At 38.5% G+C, this 24265-nt stretch overlaps 1 protein-coding gene across 1 annotated transcript in view; it reads left to right on the top strand.

Moving 5' to 3' along the window:
- The window catches only part of SVEP1 (sushi, von Willebrand factor type A, EGF and pentraxin domain containing 1), a 190062-nt gene extending 166359 nt beyond the window's left edge, over nt 1-23703 (top strand). Inside the window, exons 41-48 of the mRNA XM_065947403.1 lie at nt 1802-1865; nt 3399-3572; nt 4732-4908; nt 9789-9959; nt 11159-11254; nt 12982-13077; nt 18786-18879; nt 23315-23703. Of these exons, the coding sequence (XP_065803475.1) occupies nt 1802-1865; nt 3399-3572; nt 4732-4908; nt 9789-9959; nt 11159-11254; nt 12982-13077; nt 18786-18879; nt 23315-23336 (894 nt within the window). The 3' untranslated portion in view covers nt 23337-23703. The remainder of the gene's footprint in view (nt 1-1801; nt 1866-3398; nt 3573-4731; nt 4909-9788; nt 9960-11158; nt 11255-12981; nt 13078-18785; nt 18880-23314) is intronic.
- Nucleotides 23704-24265: the final 562 nt, after the last annotated feature.

Here is a 24265-nt window from a genome sequence, read left to right as displayed (position 1 = left end):
ATTACTTTTTCAATAAGAAGAAAATAATATATATTTTTTAAAACATTTATTTTTTTTTGGTTCAGTTATTTTTGGAAGATCAGGTGAGTATCCTTCCATAGACATCAGTGGAATTTTTGTAGGTGAAGCTTTGTCAGTAATTAAGCTCAAAGAAAATACCTTTGAGTAGTAGAAGATTAAGGATAAAAGACAACAGTTGAGCAGATAAAAATCAAAGTAGAGGTGATAGCTCCTTTTCAGACGTATTGCTAATTTAGAACCAGCTCTGAGAATGTGTATCCGAAGAGCTCTGAGGATTGAAAAACTGTGAGACAAAAGCATATACTTAAAGCCAAGTCCCTTAACACACTACCATAATGTTACAGAATTTTATTTATCTTATTAATTGTTCCACAGCAAATTAGGAATTTAAAACATAGGAAAAGGTTATCATTAGAAACAGTTGTGATTACAAGAAAAGATAAACCACAAAAAAAGAGGACACATAAAAATTGTATCCAGAAATAAAAACCCAGTAATCTTAGCCTAGCTCAGCATATAGTAACTCTGAGGGGCAAACAGCTGATATCCTCCCCGTACCCCCTACCCCACCCCCACCCCACGCCAAAGGGCTGTGGGATATAGGAAAATATATCAAAAGTCCATCGAGGATAACAACTATAAATGATTTTTTCAAATAAGTTTATATTATTTTTACTCTATTTCAGAAGGCAGGGAAATAAATTTTTATTACTCAGCCATTAAAAAGAATACATTTGAATCAGTTCTAATGAGATGGATGAAACTGGAGCCCATTATACAGAGTGAAGTAAGCCAGAAAGATAAACACCAATACAGTATACTAACGCATGTTTATGGAATTTAAAAAGATGGTAATGATAACCCTATATGCAAAATAGAAAAAGAGACACAGATGTATAGAACAGACTTTTGGACTCTTGGGAGAAGGCAAGGGTGGGATGTTCTGAGAGAATAGCATTGAACCAAGTATACTATCAAGTGTGAAACAGATCACCAGCCCAGGTGGGATGCATGAGACAAGTGCTCAGGGCTGGTGCACTGGGAAGACCCAGAGGGATGGGATGGGGAGGGAGGCAGGAGGGGGGATCGGGATGGGGAACACATGTAAATCCATGGCTGATTCATGTCAATGTATGGCAAAAACCACTACAATACTGTAAAGTAATTAGCCTCCAACTAATAAAAATAAATGGAAAAAAAAGAAAAACAAAATTTGGAAACCTAAATAAATAAATAAATTTTTAGAAAGATTTTTGCTCAAAATACTTAAAATTTTACTTGCTTGGGCCCTTAATAGGGTAAGTTTATATATAATGGGTAAGTTACATTGTCAAAAAATTCAATCCTGATATCAATAAGATATCTTGACGTAGTTCATGTCCAAGGGTATATATAAACAAATTCACTTCTTTGCTATACCTCTCAGATACTGAAAAAGGAACTCAATTCAAAATAGTTTTTAAAATCCTAAGCAAATATACCTCTCAGACATTTCAGACACATTCTGCTACTGGTTATAATTAGTTGTCATTTAAGCAGAAAGTGAAACAAAGTCTGTACCTGAATTACCCTGGTCAGCCAGAATATGAATCTTGAGGTAATTTGACGAAAACATTTTTGAAAGTCTAAACCTACTTCTTAAGCTGTATTTATTTAATGAACTCAGTTAGCATCCCAATGCCAAGAATTTCAAGTTCACAGCTGAGTTGGCTTTGCGTTCTCGTATTTTTTCATTGTAGAGGAATCGTCTTGTCAGTAACCTGTTTTTATTGATTCTCAGGGGAACAGAGAACGGGTATGTCAGGAGAACGGACAGTGGAGTGGAGAGGTGGCAACATGCAAAAGTAAGTCAAATGACTCTTAGTCCCAAAATGATACTAAGGACGCAATAAAAATGTGGCCTCATTTTCTTTGCAAGTTGTTTCCGTAATTAAAAACAAATTTTGACTCCGTGAACTATATGAAAGTCTTTTATGGGCTTTTGCTCACAGGCACCAAACCAATAAAACAGTGGAAAAACTGGGGTAGAGATTAATGATTAGATTGGAACAGAGCAGAAGATTGCTGACTCTGGAATGGCAAACATTTTGTTTTGAAACTAGTTAATTATTGAGTTTACTTGCCTTCTTTTTGTGGGTTTCCCCCCAAATGATGACAATTTAGAAGACTTAGAACTGTTGCCTTGGTAACAGTAGTGGGCAAAACTGACATCTTCTTAAAGTAACGTTGACACATCTGTCCAACAAATGAATATTCACATTTTTGGTGGAATTTTGCATTAATTCATCATATGAGAACAGCCAAGTTTATTTAGCAAGATGTGGGTGAATTCAAGTGACTCAGTTCCTAGGATATGGCTCATATGATTCCTCTGCCAAAAAGCAATGTATTTAAGTGCAATAGTTACAAACCAGTCAAATGGCAAGTTTAAAATTTGTTTTCTCTTAATAATTCTGGAGGAGTCATCAAATTTTCAAACCAGAAGAGACCTCTAGGATAATCTAGCTCTACCCGCTTCAGTTAACCAATGAGGAAGAATGAACTGGGAGAGGGGATGTGACCTGCCCAGTATCAGAAATGAAGTTAGTGGCAACCTAACACTAGGACTTGGGGTACCTGAGTTTTGTTCACTTTGTCTCTAATGTAGATTAATGAGCTGATTTTGTATGCATTAGGAATCTTAAGTCTTTTAAGCAATATTATATGACTAAAATTCAATGGAGAGTATGACTTTGTAGCTCTGAAAGGGAACTCTGTGTGTGTGCATACAGAAAGATATACGTAAACATTGAGTAACATCTCAATATTCACATCAATGGGCATTCCAGATAATAGCATTTTTTTGGTGCATGATCAAACTTGAATGTATGTACAGAGGAGGGAAGAGGGGACCAAAAAGGAAACATGTCTGAAGTAGGAAACTGCTATGGTGGGGTCTTTCCTGGTGGCTCAGAGGGTAAAGCGTCTGCCTGCAATGCGGGAGACCTGGGTTCAATCCCTGGGTCAGGAAGATCCCCTGGAGAAGGAAATGGCAACCTACTCCAATACTCTTGCCTGAAAAACCCCATGGACTGTAGCCTGCCAGGCTTCTCCCAAAGAGTCTGACATAACTGAGCTACTTCTCTTTCTTTCTTTCTTTATGGAGTTGGTGAGGGGATTGTTTCCATTTTGCAGTAGGTTTAATTCAAACTACAGTGATAATGGTTTGTGTAGCTTCTATCTCTGGAATGCAAGATAGTAATAGAACACTCTATGTGAATCCTGTTATTCTCTGTGGTTTTTTCTTTCTAAATTATCAAATAGGTGATATAAAATCCTTGTGTAAAGAAGAGGGTTGGGAGAATCATTTAAGATGAGGCTTTGCTTTTTCTTCTTAGAGATCATGTGTGAAGCTCCACTTGAGTTTCTGAATGGGAAAGCTGAAGTTGAAAACAGTACCGCTGGACCCAACGTGATATATTCCTGCAACAGAGGCTACAGCCTTGAAGGGGCGCCCGAGGCTTCCTGCACAGAAAATGGGACCTGGAGCCACCCTGTTCCTCTCTGCAAACGTGTGTGTTGACCGTAGGAGGGGTTTAAATCAGATTCAGTTTCCCCGGATGTCTAGAACATAGTAGAAACTCTATTGACAAGTGAGATTGGCCCAGAGAAAGAAATCTGTGCATATCCAAGCCGAATACTATGGGGTGTTTTAAAAATCAACTGTATTATATAAAATAGCCTATCTGAGAATCAGCTTTCATAAGATTCCTTGGATGAGTACAAGTCCAAAACACTCACAGAAAATGCAACTTAATTTTAAAAATTTGATATAAATGTATAATGAATTACATATGATAGGAGTGATAAAATATATTTACTGTTCAATATTAATATAATAAAGTAAACATAAATATAGTGTATGAAGATAATTAGCTATAGCCACTGGAATGAAAACAGTATTCCCAAGCAAGGTATAAATTGAGAAAACTCTAGGTATTGTTTTAAGTATTACAACACATTAATCAAACCTTTAGAATTCAGCTGACACCCTTCTTACTCACAAAGACTTCATTTGTGCCCAATGAAAATTAGAAAAACTGAAATTGCATGAAATTGGTGTTGATATGTGCATCACACTCTTACACTAAAAGCAACACTTCCTGTATTTCCTTCAAACCCATAGAAAAATGAGTTCATTTTTACCAAAAAGCCTGGGAAACTCTATAATTTAAGCTCTGATGCTCTTGTAGAGTGGTGTGGGTCTAAAGTTATATTCAGCTCTCTGAGAAATGTCTGACTTTTCTCTGGCCCACCTTCTGAAGGATGTTCAGTAAAAGAAAGTACAGGGACAATAGGTAGCATTCATCCCACGTTCCTAATATGCTTCAAATATGAAGGGGATGTTTGATATACTCCTTGGTTTCTAGCACAGCTTTGGTTTCCCTGGGGAAGGGCTGCAGTTGTGAAGCATTTAATTTGCCATCTTAGAATTTTAGGACCATACATTAGTGTTTGAAGAGCTTGATGTTTTCAGATCTTACCTATTTTATCCTGACAAATAATTGCATGGGGATGCAAAATAAGTCTATTTAATGTTTGAAGTTCTATGTTTTGAAGCCTCATATTGTCATCACTGGGAACTCTGGCAGAGTTCATACTCTGCCTTCAAAGAAACAAACTAAAAAAGGAGAGAAAATATCAGTAAGAATTTTCTTTTCTTTTTAACAGCAAATCCATGCCCTGTCCCATTTGTGATCCCTGAGAATGCTGTGCTTTCTGAAAAGGAGTTCTATGTTGATCAAAACGTGTCTATCAAGTGTAGGGAAGGCTTCCTGCTCCGGGGCCAGAGCACTATCACCTGCAACCCTGACGAGACGTGGACACAGACAAGTGCCAAATGTGAAAGTAAGTGGACACGTGGGAGCCAGTGAATTTACTTAGTGGGGAATGAAAGTTTCTCATCTTCCTGAGATTATTTTCAATCAAGTAACTTACATGTCAATATTTAGATCTCTGTCTTATCATGGTCATCAACTTCTGTGTTGCTATTTAAAAAAAAAAAATTTTTTTTTATTTAATTTGAAATCCAAACATAAAGAGAAACTTACCAGAACTAGGCTAAAACCTGCCTGACCAGAATTCACTGAATAGATTTTCAAATCACACTTTTCTAGGAACGGGCAGGATGTTAAATCTAAAATACAAATTTTTCTCTGCATTGTTGAGTCTCTAAACTATCCATTAATGGACTTTGGAATACAAAATTTATTTCACAGTAGTTCTCCAACTTGAGCGGATAGCAGAACTACCTAGCAGGCATGGTACAAACAGAGCCCACCCTAGAGTATCTGACTCAGTAGGTCTGGAGTGAGGCCTGAGAATTTGCATTTAACAGTTTCCCGGGTGTTGCTGATGGCAATACTGCTGGTCCTAAAAACACAACTGGAGAACCTGTGGGCTAGCACTGTGTTGATATATAACAGCCTGGCAGCATCTCTTGCAGCCTTGTGACAACTCTCGACTTGTCTTTGTGGGGTTTTCTTAATATTTTAATATACATAAGCATTTGCTGTTTTCTTTTTTCTTTTTCTTTTACTTATACATATCTGTATATAATCTTTTAAAAATTATTTTCCATTATAAGTTATTACAAAATATTGAATGCAGCTCCCTATGCTATTTTATATATATATATACACATACATATATACATATATATATATTTCTGTGTATCTGTTAATCCCAAACTCCTAATTTATCCCTCCCGCTCCTTTCCCTTGATGACTTGGATAACCTTGATTAACCCTGCCTTGACCTGGATAACCACAGTGCTGTGGTCACTCACCTAGAGCCAGACATCCTGGAGTGTGAAGTCAAGTGGGCCTTAGGCAGCATTACTATGAACAAAGCTAGTGGAGATAATGAAATTCCAGGTGAGCTGTTTAAAATTCTAAAAGACAGTGCTGTTAAAGTGCTGCACTCAATCTGTCAGCCGATTTGAAAAACTCAGCGGTGGCCACAGGACTGGAAAATGTCAGTTTTCATTCCAATCCCAACTGTATTCTTGGGCAATGCCAAAGAATGTTTGAACTACTACACAATTGCACTCATCTCACATGCTAGCAAGGTAATTCTCAAAATCCTTTAAGCTAGGCTTCAGCAATATGTGAACTGAGAACTTCCAGATGTACAAACTGGATTTAGAAAAGGCAGAGGAACCAGAGATCAAATTGCCAATGTTCGCTGTTTCATAGAAAAAGCAAGAGAATTCCAGAAAAACATCTGCTTCATTGACTACGCTAAAGCCTTTGACTGTGTGGATCACAACAAACTGTGGAAAATTATTAAAGAGATTATTAATGAGAATTATTAAAGACCACCTTACTTACCTCCTGAGAAACCTTCTGTGCAGGTCAAGAAGCAACTGGACATGGAACACAAACTAGTTCAAAATTGGAAAAGAAGTTTATCAATGCTATATACTGTCACCCTGCTTATTTATATGCAGAGTACATCATGTGAAATGTTGGGAATGAATGAATCATAAGCTGGAATCATAAGCCAGAACTATCAACAACCTCAGATATGCAGATGATACCATTCTAATAGCAGAAAGTGAGCAATTAAAGAGCTTCTTGGTGATGGTGAAAGAGGAGATTGAAAAAGCTGACTTAAAACTCAACATTCAAAAAACTAAGATCATGGCATCTGCTCCCATCACTTCGTTGCAAATGGAGAAAAAATGAAAACTGGCAGATTTTATCTTCTTGGGCTCCAAAATCACTGAGGACAGTGACTCCAGTCATGAAATTAAAAGACACTTGCTCCTTGGAAGAAAAGCTGTGACAAACCTAGATAGCATATGAAAAAGCAAAGACATCACTTTGTCAACAAAGATCCATATAGTCAAAGCTGTGGCTTTTCCAGTAGTCATGTATGGATGTGAGAGTTGGACTATAAAGGAAGCTGAGAGCCAAAGAACTGATGCTTTTGAAGTGTGGTGCTGAATAAGACTCTTGAAATTCCCTTGGACAGTAAGGAGAGTAAACTAATCAATCCAAAGGAAATCAGTCCTGAATATTCATTGGAAGGACTGATGCTGAAGCTCAGTACTTTGGCCACTTGATGCGAAGACCCAACTCATTGGAAAAGACACTGATGTTGGGAAAGATTGAAGGCAGGAGGAGAAGGGAATGATAGAGGATGAGATGATTGGATGGCATCACCAATCAGTGGACATGAGTTTGAGCAAATTCCAGGAGATAGTAAAGGACAGGGAAGCTAGGTGTGCTACAGTCTATGGGATTGCAAAGAGTCAGACTCAACTAGCAACTGAACAACAATTCCTTTCCCTTTAGTGACTGTAAAATTGTTTTCTGTATCTGTGAGTCTGTTTCTGTTTTGTAAATAAGTTCATTTACACCCTTTTTGTAGATTCCACATATAAGCAATATCATATGATATTTGTCTTTGTCTGACTTACTTCACTTAGTATGATAATCACAGGTTGATGCAAATGGCATTATTTCATTCATGGCATTATTTTGTTCTTTTTTTTTTAGAACTCTTGATACTTCTTAACACATGTAATGCATCTTTCCTGTCCAATATCCTACCCTCCTGGGTTTGAATTCTATCCTCAAAATGTCCTAATCCTCAACTTACACTGGTGCCCTAACTTCTTTAATTTTGGAGTTCTCATCTGCAAATAGCACCAGAAATTCCTATCTTATAGGTTTGTTTTAAAAAAATAAATTAATTGATATATATTTGTGATATTGCTATCTCCTGATAGAAAGCGTAAAATAACCCCAAACCCCTGAATTTTCCACTAGCAGCCTACTGCAGCATTAGAATTTTGATTTTACTTCAGCGAAGTGTTTATCATAGTTTTAGCTGGGGTTTTGGGTCCCAAATCCTTATGAAATCTATCCCCAGTTAAGTGAGAAGAACTAAGTATGTATAAGCCAGACTGTCTAGGCTACTTGAAAGCCATTAGCCTGAACTAAAGTGAGCCAAGTGGCCTGATTCTACCCGCATATCCTCACGTTGGTCTTGGCTCCCAGAGACGTCCTACTCAGAGCACCGGAAGCAGCAGCAAGGAGGGATATGCCTTTCTTACAAATGTCCTTTCAGTGCATGCTGAATTACTCCTCAATATTCTTGAGAAGATCAGGGGTTGCCTAGGAGAGGAGACAGTTTCCACAGTTGCTCGTTATCCTCAGTCCCTCTTTTGCATTTTCTATTAGACAGGAGGTCTGTGGCTTAGAACAAATATCCTTCTTGAGACCGAATTAACCACCTTCCTCATCCTTTTCGCCTCACTCTGCTATTTATCACTACAAATCAGTGATTAAGATTCAGTGGGCATGAGACTCCTGGGGAGAGTGTGTAAGATACAGACTCATAAGCCAGAAAGCCCAGAAGTTTGCATTTTTAATAAGAATCCAAGCTGATTCCCACATAGGTGGCCTGAAACCTCTGCTTTGATAACCACTTCTGTAAACCATCCAGCAGCTCACTTTTATCTCTGTACCTACTGTTCCTCTAACCTGGGAGCCATAGTCCTCTGATTCACTCAAGCTTTACAGTCTAGTCCAAAGACCATTGTCACTGACAACCGCCTAAGCATAATTAGTTACACTGACCTCAATTTTCTGCAGTATGGTAACCAGGCCTCTGATACAGCTGTTTTTAAATTATATGACTATATTTCTTTGTCCATCTTCACCCGTTTGTTTGAGCAAAGGTATAGCATTTGCTTCATTTATTTCTTTCCAGTTTCTTATACACAGTAGGCATGAATACATGTTTATTTGATTTGTGACTGATTGAATTAATGTTTTTAACTACCTTAGAAGGAAAAGAAAATTTAGAAGAATCAAAAAAAGTGATCATGGCCTCTGGCAAGTTTTTAAATAGTATTATGGCCAGAAAGTGGCCTTTTAAAAGCCAGTTTATGAAAACTCATCTAAAAGTTAGCCTTGTACAAACTGAAAATGGATGAGAATCCTGGCTCCAATCCAGCCCTTGTTGTGTGAGGCAGTACAGAACAACTCTAGTTATCTAGTTTATCCCCATAAAATTCTCAAAGCAAAATTAGTTATAAACATTTTTATTTAAATATTCAAAGCACGCACTTTTAAAAGAGAGGATTATCCTTCAGTCTTACATATTCCAAAAGAAGAGGGTCACTGCTTGTAGTCTTGAAAAGAGGGAAACTAATGTGAAAGCTTGAATTTCATAAACCCTGTCAAGCTGTGTAAATGGAGTTATCTTTAGGTTAGAGACAATATTCATTCCTTTACTCATTTTTCAAATATTTATTGAGAGCCCATTGCACCAGGCAGGGTTCTAGGCACTGATAAAACAGCCATGATGATATCTGTAGTCTTGCAATTCGTGATCTTTAAAGTGATAAGCTGTAAATAATCCAAATGCTACTTCTCTTCTTATCTGATAAGTTAAGCATCCTGCATTGAAATTCTTATATCTCTTTGGTGAGGTGTAAGAAGACAAGACTTCATGCCTTGAGTATAAAATACCTCAGCTTCAACATATGAATCAGAAGGCATAACCTTTGATCTTGTACATCAAATTTTTCTAGAGAGCAGCAGGTGATGCTTTTAGTTTCTGGTGTCTTTTAGATTCAATGTAGTTTAAAAGGTTACCTTTGTGTATTTTATCTTTCTTCTTTAAGTCTTAGAGGTGAGACTATGCTCTCTCCTCTCCACTGGCTGGGTTAGTATCGCAAGCTTATTTTTTGTTTGTTTATTTTCCCGTAGAAATCTCCTGTGGTCCACCAACTCACGTAGAAAATGCAATTGCCCGAGGCGTACATTATCAGTATGGGGACATGATCACCTACTCCTGTTACAGTGGATACATGTTGGAGGGTTCCCTGAGGAGTGTTTGCCTAGAGAATGGAACCTGGACATCACCTCCTGTCTGCAGAGGTAAGGAGATATTTGAATGGTTAGTTATTAGTGAAACTGTAGAAAAATGTATATGGAAGTCTGATATGGCCAAGAACTAGTAGGCATGCTATTTTATCTTTCCTTGACTTTCAGTTTTCTCATATCATGTGTGTTACTTTTCTTAACTTTACCAGTTGGAGTTTTGAAAGCTTGCACACAGACCTTTGGTCCAATACCTGGCCCCTGACCTGAGTCAATCATGGCTCCTTAAGCAAGTCTTCTCTCCGGATCTTGGGAGTGTTCTCCAGTCCCTAGGCAGAGCTGTGTCTTGACTGGGTCATGAGGTCAACCTCCTGGACACTCAGGTGTTTCAACACAGATACCAGTTCTAACCAACCATCGTTAGCAGACCCCTGTGCCCCATAAGGAATGAGGCCCCATATGGGATCCTATCATGACTAATATAGTACATTTTAAAATCTTTTAAGAAGCTTCCACATTGTTCTCTATTGTGGCTGTGTCTGTTTACATTCCTACCAGCAAGGTAGGAGGGTTTCCTTTTCTCCACACCCTCTCCAGCGTTTATTATTTTAGACTTTTTGATGATGGTCATTCTGACCAATGTGATACCTCATTATAGTTTTGATTTGCATTTTTCTAATAACTAGGGATATTGAGCATCTTTTCATGTGCCTGTTAGCTCATAGGTTGTAAGAAAATATGCAAACTCCTCTTGAGAGGGGTGCTGAGGAGCTACCTCCTTAAGAAATAGCTCGTGTCACTTAAAGTCAGAAGTCAAATGAGAGTTGTATGTCTGTTTACTTGTTTGTTTCTTCAGTTCTTTAAGATAATGTGGAACACTGGCAGCACCAGAGAGTTATTAGCCATCAAAGGCTTCCTTTAAGGGAATTTTCAAATCTCCTAGAAAGGCATTTCCCCTGTCCAGATAAACGGAGACAATCTTTTATATAAACCACTTTGTTCTCTTTTGTCCTGAATCCCCAAACTACTAAAACGTTTGATAGTTATAATCTCAGAACTACCCAAACTTGTTTATGTCCCTCCTGAGCCCCTCATGTTCATCCCCAACCAAATCTTGAAACTGGGTTTCGTTTCTCTTCCTTAAGACTTGATTCGAGGATATACTCTGAAATGTAAATGTTCAATCCTATTTTCTGACAACCAGCCTTGCCTTTCCTAATTCCCTAGATATATGACCCATCCTGCTTGTTTTCCAGCTGTCTGTCGGTTCCCATGTCAGAATGGAGGGATCTGCCAACGCCCAAATGCTTGTTCCTGTCCAGACGGCTGGATGGGTCGCCTCTGTGAAGAGCGTGAGTCTGTCCTCATATCTTACAAGTTGTGTCCTAAGATTTTACTTTGAGTTCCGATGGTTTGCCTGGAAGCTGCCAACTTAGGGACATTACTAGGAACTGGCTTCACTAGTGGCAGGAATTCTCTTGCTTAAATCCCGTGACAGACCAGACAAAGGTCTGAGAGCTGATTTATACATGTCATTTAGTTGCAGAAGATCTAGAATATTACAGACCTTGAAAATACAGTTATCAAACTCCATCTAAGGCCATCTCAACCTGCCTACTGGCACAGATTTCCAAGACCTTTCTTGGGAAGGAGCTTAAGGGTTGGTTTCCCAACCTTGGTCTCCCTTTATCTCAATCTATTTATGTTCTGTGCTGCTTCTTGCTAGATTAGTATAAATTCATGGCATTGCATAAAATTGTACTTTGCAGGTAAGATAGGGAGCCCATCATTCATTAAGGGTAGCTCTTTCCAATTAAAAAAAATAAATTGGTACTCCAGTAGCTATACAATGGTTGATACTTTAATACAGGAAAAAATATATTTAAATTTGAGTTTCCAGGAGAATGTGAAAAAGTGGCTTTAATTTTTTAATGTCTAAACTATACTTTGTTTCAAAATCTTTAAAAATACATACACATGGATAAAATTATTGGGAGTATATTAATCACATTGAGTCATTGATATGATGACTAAGTTTTTCCTAACGCCAAACATTTTATTAGAAATTCTGAAACTTTTTAAAGTGTAAGTATTTCAACTAATGTAGAAAGGAGAATATACAATGGAAATCAGTTTAGGCTGCTAATAGCTCACCAAAACAAGTGTTCCCACAGTCATTCAGAAAGAAGAGAATTTTTCCTTCTACTTCTCCCCAGTCCTACCTTCCCACTTAGGGCTTCCACATGTGACCCGCTAGAATACCAAGGATCACGACAGGCCTGGCTTAGTTCGCTGAACATGTGCCTGTAGCGCATTAGATCAGGGCTTCCCAGGCTTTCCTGTGCTTACAGACCCCCTGAGAGGGTCAGTGCATCTTCTGGTTTGGTAGATCCAAGACAGGACCTGAGATTCTGCATTTCCAACTAAGTCCTATGGAATGCCAGTGCTTTGGTCTTGAGAACCATGCTTTGAATACCAAGTCAGTAGACAGTTTCACTTCTTTTAAACAGATAATGCCTCTTTACGGAGCTCAGTGATTTCTAGTAGGAGAAATGATTGCCATGGAGAATGTCAGGGAGGCCAGATTCAGTCACCATTAGGCCTTGGCTCCAAGGAAATAAAGGGTGGCAGCTACTAACGTGTTACCCACACCAGCCCACGGAAGAGCTTATCTGACTGCATTTTCACATTTAATTACAGCCAAGAAGAGAACCTCAAGGCAGCCAAACCCTCTTAGATCATTTTATGTAATTTGTAATGGAAATTTGAAACGATAATAAATGGAAAACATTCTGCTTATTTTGTGAAGAGAAAGCAATGCACTTAGCAGGCATCGATTCTGGTGTGTCCTCACGGAAGAGTGCATTTGGCATTGGAGTCATTACACGAGGCTAAGGGTCCAGATTGACTTTTTGGATTGTGTTTTCCCAATAATACTGATTAATAAACACAGCATATACGGGAAAGTTATCTAGTGGGTCACCTAAGGTTTTACTCCTCCTGGAAAATATCTTTTGAAAACTCTGATCATATCTGAGTGTGTGGGTTTTGATCCAATCCTTTTTGATCTCCTTTCTAGCGATCTGCATTCTTCCCTGTCTGAACGGTGGTCGCTGTGTGGCCCCTTATCAATGTGACTGTTCGCCTGGCTGGACAGGGTCCCGCTGTCATATAGGTAGGCATCCTGTCAGAGTTGGTTTTGTTGGTGACTGGACTCCATGAAACCCTAGAGAACACCAGTGAGTGTGACTCAGATTCAGAGGTGGCAGTAAGTCCAAAGGGTATCAGGGTTTCTCACGAATTCCTCAAGATGGTCCCTTGAATGGTGGTCTCAATGCTCAGCCTGTGTCTGCTTCAGAGACACCTCTCAGGGTTGTGTGACAAATAAGAGCATCAGAGGTGAGTCATTTGTCAGCCTTCTTCATGCCATTTGCTCTGTTTTGCAGAATTAGAGAAAAAATAATGCAGAAGTTCAGAAGAATATTTATTTACATCTCTATGAAGCTAAGTCACTAAATTCGTAGTAACTATTTAGAATGAACAGGCTCTAAATAAATACAATTGAAGTTAAAGTGAAATAACTTTACAAGAGATGGTTCCTTATCATGGAAGACAGTAACAAACTGTTGTTGATTTAATTGGTGATAAACCTGTCCTCATAGCAACCCGTGCTCAAATACCTGCCTATCCACTATACTTTGCTATCTGTTTAATTGCTTGATTTTGATCTTTCCCTGCCCTCACTAGATTATATGCCACTGGTGGGCAGGGATATTTGTGATCTTTATATTCTCAGTAGCTAGCATAGTGCCCACATATGACAGGTTTTTCAGTAATTGTCTAAATAATCCAGCAGTCTAAAATGATAGATTTTTTTTTACCTTTTTAATGTCCTAATTGTCAGGCAACTGTTAAAAGCATAGAACTCACTGTATTTATTTTGTGTTAACTCTAACCCTTCTTGTTCCTGTTGTAAATAATATTTATACCACTTCCTAGTGAGGTTAATTGTAAAATAGAGCAGGCCAACTGACACCAGAGCTTGTCACGAACTCTAAGGCTCAAATGACTATATAATTTAGCCTCCAAACTGGGAGATTTTGGAGGATGAAAGGGGCACTATTAAGAAGCAAGTCAGGGAAATGGGAGTCAAAGTTGTAAAAACGCCAAAGCAGATGTGCAGCCACCCCACATAAAGCTGAAAGTGAGCCATCCATGAGTATAGGGAAGGAAAAATGTAATACTGGAGGCTAAATTTGAAGTTTTTATTTGAAACTTTTTTTTTTTTTTCATTTCTCCATTTGTATTTTCATCAGAGAAAAGGCAGACTTCAAATGAAATGGTACAGTGGTTGACTCCTGATAGTATTATCATTAGCACTCTATTGTAAACCTTGTTGATTTTACAGTACCATAGGTGAGCTTTGGGTGGTGTAGGAACCCGTGACATTTCACTCTTGTATTAAAAGTTTAATATGTTATGTATCTTGCTGTATAAACGGGCTCATAACTTTCACTAAAGTCTCAAGTCTGTAACACCCTTAAAATCTGATATCACCATCACATGTCCTCACTCATTATTTAAACTTTTTATGGAAAACACAGACAACTTTTAGATTCCTTTAATGCCTGACATTGGTTATGACTCTGCTGTTTATAGAGGAAAGGAACCAATTTGAAATACCTCAAGAAAAATTGGGAAAAACAAAATGAAAGAAAAAGAAGGGCTAGGGCAAGGGGTATTTGACAGTCTTAAAGTAATGTTTCATATTTCTTTATCACAAATCAACCTTGATTTTTTTTTAACTTTTTATTTGTTTATTATTTTGCTACGCTGGGTCTTGGTCGCTGTGCGGGCTTTCCTTGAGTCGCCGCAAGCAGGGGCTACTCTCTAGTTGCGGTGCTCCGGCTTCTCATTGAAGTGGCTTCTCTTCTTGCGGGCCACAGGCTCTAGTGGTCTACTTGGGCTTCCGTAGTTGCAGCTCCCAGGCTCTGAAGCATGACCCAGTCGTTGTGGTGCACAGGCTTAGTTGCCCCAGGCATGTGGGATCTTCCCAGATCAGGGGTGGAATTGGCAGCTGGATTCTTTATCACTGAGCCATCGGGGAAGCCCCAGCCTTGATATTTATCTATATTTCTCATGCATACAAAATTGAACCTACCTGCAAACCAGCTTTGCCCTTTCCCGGGCATCTTATCTCTGTAGGTGTTGGCAGCATGCTTCCAGACGGAGACACTCTCAATTTTCCCTCCCCCTTCATCTACCAGTATCAGCACTCCTTTCTGTTCCTTCCCACTCCATATCTCTTGCATCCTCCTCTATCTCCACTATCACCAGCTAGTAGAAGACCTTTCCTCTGGATCACTGCCAGAGTCTACTACTTAACCTTCCCATTTCTATTTCCAAAATAACACCATTGCACACAGCTCTGGGCATGTCTTTGCCCCATTTAAGAACCTGAGATGGTTGCTTGTTGTCTCCACATCCAGCCCAGATTCTTCTGCCTCCTGAGGTGCTGCGTGGACTGGCACCAGCATACCTGATACACTTACTTCCCTTCCTGCCAGTCACATCTTGTCCCCTGCAGACGTGGCTATTGCCTATTCAGACTCACCTCCAAAGCCCTGCCTAAGTTTCCTGTTATCCCTAAACCTGCTTTCTACCATGAAAATCTGTTTTCTAACATTCCATCTCTATAGATATTACATAGTTAGCTAGAACCATGCCATTTAAGGATCTTTCCCAGTCACTCAACAGTAAAGAATTCACCTGCAATGCAGGAGATGCAGGTTTGATCCCTGAATCAGGAAGATCCACTGGAGGAGGAAATGGCAACCTACTCCAATATTCTTGCCTGGAAAATCCCATGGACAGAGCCCTTTGGGCTAAAGTCTGTAGGGTCACACAGAGTCAGACACGACTCAGGGACTAAACACACACACTTGCCATTTAAAGCTCAGTTAATCTGGCTGATTCGTATTTCTTTTAGTTCCTTAGCTCCCTGACATTAAGCACCTTACTGCCATAAGCCCTACAGTCTTTGATGTTTTTCAGTTTTGCTGCAGCTACCTCAGCAAAAATCCCATTTATATCCATTGGGTATTAAACATACAAAAGGGTATAAAACAGGAGATCTTGCTCTCCAGAATCCAGCCTAGAAAAGAAGAAGGGATGTAGTATGGCCTATAGCAGAATGGCCTATAAGTATGGAGGTATACTATATAATGATTGGAGTCATTAAGTATAATAAGTATAAGTATATACTTATGTAAGTATATACTAGTATATACTTCTAAGTATATACTCCAGTCATAAGTATAATGACCGGAGGCTAATTGAACTCTCTACATGATCAATAGTAAAATGAGTAAACCACCCAAATGTAAAGTGAGGTTGCTCAGTCGTCGACCCAGGGATCGAACCTGGGTCTCCCGCATTGCAGGCAGGCACTTGACGGTCTGAGCCACTAGGGAAGACCCAGTAGATGTTCGAAAAAGGCTCCACAAGCGTAGACTCAAAGGAAGAGCAAGAGGAGTCCCCAGGTGGAGCTCATTCCAGACAAAGGCATAGGAGTGTAACACAGACTGGATCAGCTGACTAGAGCCAGAGCGGAAGCCATAGAGGCCGTGGAGGGGTGTGGCCGGAAGTGGAGTGTAAAGCTAGGCAGAGCCAGATGAGGAAGTGCAGTGCCTACTTAATTATGGCTTCTGAGCCACAGAGGCTGTTAAAGGGACTTAAGCAGGAAAATCAGGTGATTAGATATTCTTTTAGAAAAATTATTTTGGGAACAGTACAGAAAAGGGCAGAAAGCAAGACTTAAAAATAGACTTGTTAGAGACTTATCCCAGCCTGAATTGGCAAGAGGTAAAGAATCTGCCTGCAGTGCAGGAAACCTGGGTTCGATCCCTGGATCGGGAAGATCCTCTAAAGAAGGGAAGGGCCGCCCACTCCAGTCTTCTTGCCTGGAGAATCCCATAGACAGGAGCCTGGCGGGCTACAATCCAGAGGGTCCTAAAGAGTGGGACATGGCTGAGTGACTAACACTTTCACATTCAATGAAGTCTAGAGAAATGGTGACCGAAAAGGATAGATTTGAGAGAAGATAGATGAATCAACACTACCTGGTTATAGATTTATTGTGGAAATAAAGGTCTAAGGAGAGTCATGGTTGATATTTCCAGTTTAGGCTTCTGAGTGGAAGATGGTGCCATTTGCTGAGACAAAGAACCCAAAAGGAAGAGCTTTGAAGGTACAGATAAGGAGTTAAGTAAGGACAGGCTGAGTTTGAAGATACAGATAAAGAGTTAAGTAAGGACAGGCTGAGGCTGAAGGTACAGATAAGGAGTTGAGAAAATACATGCTGTGGAAGAGGAACTGGCAACCCGTTCCATTATTCTTACGTGAAAATACCTTACTGTCCATGAGGTCACAAAGAGTTGGACATGACTGAGCACGCATGCATGCATGCACAAAGACACACTGAGTTGGAACATACAAGGGAGAGGTCTGACAGGCAATTGGATGATGTATCTTCCCAGAAGACACACTACATTGAAGATAGATATCAGTCATCACTGGAAAACTTTCGTGGAGGGAGAAAAAGAAGTCTGTGCAGAAGGTGGCATGAGAAGGTACCCAGAATGGAACGTTGGGGTCACCCATGTTATAGGGAAGGAGGAAGGTGTTAGGCTTTTACATGGAGAAGTGAAAAATAATAATGTAAAAAAATTGTTAGTACAGTCAGTTACTGCTAAATCATCATGCTCTTGAAAAGGAGTGATTTTTTAATATTAGCAAGCAGCTATGGAGAATTAGTTGTAGACTATTGAGTTTTATTTTTGCTATTCTTGACCCTGCTTCATTTCATAATTTCCTTTTGGTTATATTGCAAATATGTGCATTTTGTTGGCTTGCTTGTCAAGAAAGCTCACCAAGAGCAAAGGCTGGTGCGTTTTCATTCTTATCCTCTCTCAATGCTTGTCAAGTGCCTGGGTTGCTGATGTGTTCCCTATATTTTATGAATGAGTGATAAAGAAGTGATATTTCTTCCTCTCTCACCAAAGATGAGTTTTTCATCTGGGAAATCCTGCATTTGCAAGTTACAATGAGACTGAAATGTTTCTCATTTCCAGCTTTCTCCCAACAGGCATCTTATTTTTTTCTTTGAAACATGAAACTGGCTGGTCTTCATCTGTTTTTAGTGTCCATAGGATTTTTTTAACAAGTAGATTCATGGAGAAGAGTTTGACCCTGAGACTATGGACCTGTGAGAAAGATGACTGTATAGTAAATCTCCCAGTTTTCACTCAGGGTTACATCAGTGGCTCATTTTTAACTAGACCCCAGGCTCTGTAATTCCAATTCAAGTTGGTAAAAGCCATGAAATAAATTTGCTAGCAAGTGCAAAGGGCTTTTGAATCATTTGTTATGTTAGCCAGTCTATGTGCCTGATCTGGTGTCATAAGAATTAACATCTGATATAATGACTTCATCAGTCATAGAGTTCATTACTGGCTGTCTCAAGCTTGACAGTCTCATTGAGCATATGAATAATTTTCAGTTCAAAACAGTGTCAAATTAGTTACCTAAATCAGGATTAAAGAAGAGAAAAATTAGTGGACTCGGAGTTATCAGCAGAGGTTTCAGTATGCAGGTAGAACTTAAGCTGGGATTTAAATATAAAGATCAGTTTTTACTTGGAAGGACAGAGGGAGGTGGTACCACATAATAATGTGAGATCGAGCAAACTGGCAGGATGCAGTCCATGAGGAATGGTGGCAGCTGGAGCAGAAAACAGAGTCAAATCTTACTCCACATGTCTTCATGAGCATCTTCATGATTACTAAGTATTCATCAAGTAAATGCATGAATTTTTCATCCCAGCTGTCTGCCAGTCTCCCTGCTTAAATGGTGGAAAATGCGTAAGACCAAACCGATGCCATTGTCTCTCGGCATGGACAGGACATGACTGTTCCAGGTAAGACAACCAAAAACTACTGTTTATCTACAACGTGAGAAGACTGAAGTTCAAGTTAAGTTGTCCCAACAGCCAGAAGGTATCTCAGGTTTGAAGGTAAGCATTTTGTATCCAGAAATATGCATTTTGAGATTTGAACTAAAGCCAAATGAAGAAGTATTAGTTAATATTTGACAGATAAAACAATGATTTCTCAAAAACACACATTTATTACAACACAAATAATAAAATTGAAACAACATAATTTTAGAGGATTAGCATAGCCTCTGCATGAGGAGGACATGCAAATTTGTGAAGTTTTTTGACAAAGCAGAGAGCTTAATTAAACAAGTTAACGACTTCTTGAATGGTAGATTGCACCCTTCATAAGAAAGAATGCAAATGATAAACTCGATATGTTTTACTGATATTCATTTGCATTCCTATTTATAATACAAATAGTATTGAAACTGATGATAAGGAACATTTATTTTTAAAGTCAATTATTTTTCCATGTTTTTTACAGTATATACAGTTTAATGGACTACAAGAAAATTTATGTAAAAATGTGTTCTAGGAATTGATTTCTCATTTGTAACCAGATAAATATCATAGTTGAGAAAAGATTATCCCAAAAATAAATCAAAGGAAAAAGTTTGAAAGTTTAAATATCATAAACTTTTTATTGAAGTGTAATGGACATACAACATTATATTAGTTTAGTATATTAGTATAACATAGTGATTCCATATTTCTATATGTACGTATTGTGCAGTGATCACCACAGTATAGTTAACTATGTAAGTCCACATATGTAGTTATAAAAATTTTTTTCTTGAAATGAGACCTTTTAAGATCTACTGCTCTTGGCAACTTTCAAATGTGCAGTACAGTATTATTAATTATAATTGCCATGTTATATATTCTATTCCCATAACTTATTTATTCTATAACTGGAAATTTGTGCCTTTTGACTCCTTTCACCCAGTTAGCCCAATCCCGCACCCACCTCTACCTCTGGCAACCATCAATCTGTTCTCTGTATCCATAAGTTTGGTTCTGGTTTTTGTTTTAGATTCTACATATAAGCAAAATCATACGGTATCTGTCTTTCTCTTTTAGACTCATTTCACTTAGCCTAATAACCTCAAGGTCCATACATTTGTCACAGTTGACAAGATTTCATTCTTTTTATGGCTTAATAATATTCCATTGTGAGGTGTGTGTGTGTTTATGAAGAAAATTTTCTTTATCTGTTCATTCATCGATGGGCACAGGCTGTTTCCATGTCTTGGCTACTGTAAATAATGCCAAAATGAACATGGGAGTGCAGACATCTTTTCCAATTAATGTTTTCATTTTCTTCGGATAAATACCCAGAGAGTTGCTGGATCACATGGTAGTTATATTTTAAATCTTTTGAGGAAACTCCATAATATTTTCTACAGTGGCTGCACCAATTTATACTCCCATCAGTAGTGTACAAGATTTCCTTTTCTGTACATCTTCAACAATGCTTATTATTTCTTGCCTTTCAGATAATAGCAATTCTAACAGGTTTGAGATGACATCTCATTGTAGTTTTAATTTGTATTTCCTAATGGTTAGTGATGCTGAATGTCTTTTCATATACATCTGTAATTTCTTTATGTAGTTTGAACATTAATCCTTATATATGGTTTGCAAATACTTTCTTCTATTCAGTAGATTGTCTTTTCATTTTGTTTATGCTTTTCTTTGTGGTGCAGAAGCTTTTGGGTTTGATGTGGTCCCACTTCTTTATTTTTGCTTTTGTTGCCTTTGCTCTGATGGCAAATCCAAAAAAAACCATACCAAAGCTGTTGTCAAGGAGCCTATGACCTATGTTTTCTTCTAGGAGAAAGAAGTAGTTATGGTAACTTCTTTTACCATAAGTTAATTGACCATATATATGTGGATTTATTTCTGGGTTCTATATTCTGTTTCATTGATCTATGGTCTGTTTTTTATGCCAATACTGTATCATTTTGATTACATACTGCATCATACCATTGATAAAATATTTTCAATATTACACCATTGTCCTCATAAATATTGCAGTGTTGGAATATTACCATCTCTATTTTAAAATTTTAATATATGTCGTTATATTACATCACTTAGATTTGCATTATGTACATTTACTTCTATATTATAGGAATCATTGGAAAAAATGGATATTTCCATATTCATTTTTTAAAGTGAAAAATTCAGTTAACTGAGAAGAATATTTCTTTTTTTCATGTCCTTTTACTTAATTTTGATTGGACAATTAAAGTCAACTTGCCAAGACAAAAATCTATTTTCATATAAACTTAATTGATGAAAATATCTGTCTCATGCCAATGAATTTCTTCATATCATCTCAAGTATATGCATCTCTGCAGAGAGAAAAAAAATTGAACCCTAAAGGACAAATTTGGATTGTACAAGTAGATTTAGAACTTTCTAACATAAAAATGATAGTTTTACCTGAGAACAGAGTTGAAAGAACTTAAGAAAATGAGACTCAGATTGGAGAGGATTTCTGGGGAAATAAAGAGAGCAAAGAAAAGAAAAAACAAAGATAGAAACAATAATGACAGTGACTCAAAAAGGAACAGGAAGTATTTGTAACATTATTTAAAGCTTTATGTTTCAACTCCTTCATCTTACAGATAAATAAATGAAGCTCAGAGTTTGTGTGGTTCCCTAATATCAAAATACAATTGACCCTTGAACAAAACGAGTTTGAACAGCAGGAGTCCACCTATATATAGATTTTTTCCCAATAGATCCATAATATAGATCTACACAATCTTCAGTTGGCTGAATCTGTGGATGTGGAACGACAGATACAGAGGACCAACTGATTGTAAAATCATCCACCAATTTTTGACCACTCAGAGTGTCCGCTCCCCTGACCCCAACATTATTCAAGAGTCAACTACCCCTATAGGAACTTTTTCTTGACCAGAGGATGTCAAGAAAGAACTTACTTTTATAAACAATAAAATGCTATTAATAAAGGTAATAAAATCTAGATTTTTTTAAATTCAAAAGTTTGATAAAGGAATAAAAAATAATAATAATGCAAATTCATTATAGGAAAGGTCAACCCAGAAGACCCAGCCACCCCCCTCTCCTTATACAGTGATGGATTTTTCTAGGAGACCTGTATTAGCTATGACTCTCTTATTGCAACTCCAAGTGGCTTAAGCAAAGAAAGCAATCCGTTATCACAATAATGGGACCTCATATGGAACCCCATACATGGGTTGGCTGAGCATGAGGACAAACAGACTGAGGACTTGAAAGACATCTGAAGCCTCTCCCCTCCCATCTCACCTCCTGTCTCCAACATCTTCTCCATCCTCCCGCTGCAGAATGGTTTCCTTTGCTCTTCATTTCACATGGAAGGACCCCACTGCCCACAGAAATAGTGTGCTGACCCATTTTAAAACTGCAGGAGAAGAACTCATTAGCCCAGATTGATTCAAGGGCCCATGATGGATCAATCAGTGGTGACCCTAGGTTGGGTTATTCTAATGTGAAAGTTCATTTTGCTAAATCTTTTACCATGCCTTTGGGTAAAGAGTGGAAGAGACTGGCAATTCATTGATGAAAAGAGATGGAGAGAAAGCTTTTCTGAGAAATCAAAACAATAAATGTTTACACATACTTTCTTTCTCTTTCCACAAGATTGAGTGCCTTAAAGATTGTCTCCCTCATACTTAGTAAAGACAGAAAAATTAATGCTCGTGGTAAAGAACCCACTGCCAATGCAGGAGACGTAAGAGATACGGGTTTGATCCCTGGGCTGGAAAGATCCCCTGGAGGAGGGCATGGCAACCCACTCCGGTGTTCTTGCCGGGGGAATCCCATGGACAGAGGAGGCTGGCAGACTGCTGTCCATAGCGTTTCACAGAGTCAGAGACGACTGAAGCGACTTAAGCACAGCGCAGCTGGTTGACCGAGCAGTTTTCAGGCATCGTGACAGCTGGTGGAGAAATACCCTGGGGCATTCCATTAAGTCCCTCAATCTGTAGCCTTCTCTACTGATGAATCATTCCCACATTGTTCAGTCCTCAAGGAAGATACTGTGTTTCCTCTGACTATGCACAGAAAATGGATCCTAAACAAATACCATAAATAAAAACCGTAGGCAGTTCATGTTGTAAGAGACCTTTAGGTTCACGAAATCCAAAGCCCTCATTCTGCAGATGAGCAGGTTGTCAGACAGGAAACTAGTGACAGAGCCAGGACTCAAACTCCAGTGTGCCGTGTACATTAGTACTTTTTCTCCGTGTCCCTTCGTTTTCCCAAGGAATGACCCCCATCCATCCAAACCACATCACAGATGATGCCCAGGTATCTGAGACTTTCAGTTGTGTTTTAATAAGCCCCCATACAGCTGTTCCCCCTTTCTTTACTGTTGAATCTTTGTTTTTTGTTCTAGGAAAAGGAGGACTGGGTTTTAACCACTGCACAACCAACCAGCTCTCCTAAAATGCAGGATCATCTCTTCCTGGCAGTCCTGGACATCGCACAATTTACGTGAAGACTTTCCAACACGGTGCTGGGTCTTGTCTCGTTTCAGTCAACTTGTTACTTTGGGTTGACCTTTTTATTTTGTGTTATAGTTTGTTATTTCTTGTGACATACCTTCTTACATGTTTCCATTTTTAAATATGCCTGTATTTTCTATATAAAAATATATTAAATAGATGCTGCTCCACTCTGACAAAATGTACATACTCTGCTGTCTATTGGAAGGTTCCTGGTATACATTTTTATTCAGTTACTTAAAATGATTTTTCAATTAAAATATATTTTGCTACTAAATAATGTTTTGCCAGTAGTGCCATTTTGTGAGGGAAAAGAGGATTCATGATTGGCGCCGCTAGCATGTTATGAGATTACATGCAATGGACTGAGAAATTACAGTAAAGGAGATCCCTTCATGGTAGATCCATCATGTCTACAATATACGTAACAGTTGAAGTTTCCTTTTATTCAATCAGAAAGTAACTATTGGACCCACTATCCTCCATGCAAAACACTGTTCTGGTGCTGAGGGCAGCCTGACTAATTCCTTCTCCAGCAATTGGAAAGCTGTGGGCATCAACCTAGTGGATGGGGGGAAAAAAAGCAATGACCATGGTTCACAAAATAAAGTGCTTCACTTCCTTCTCTAAGCTGGAATAAGAAATGCAAGAACTGGAAGATTAACAGAGAGCCCATTTCTGGGTCATAATCCCACCACTCACTACTTTGGGAGAAAGGAGATTGGAATAACACAACAGAAAGGGGGAAAGGAAAAGGCAAATGGGGAAAATTGCCACAATTATGCTCCTGGCTCCACCTGCAAAAAAAAAAAAGGACTGAGTTTGCCTAAGGCAGAACTGAG

The sequence above is a fragment of the Muntiacus reevesi genome, chromosome 10 (assembly GCF_963930625.1).
Source record: "Muntiacus reevesi chromosome 10, mMunRee1.1, whole genome shotgun sequence".
NCBI classification, from domain to species: Eukaryota; Metazoa; Chordata; class Mammalia; order Artiodactyla; family Cervidae; genus Muntiacus; species Muntiacus reevesi.
This window is presented reverse-complemented; position numbering and strand designations above follow the sequence as displayed.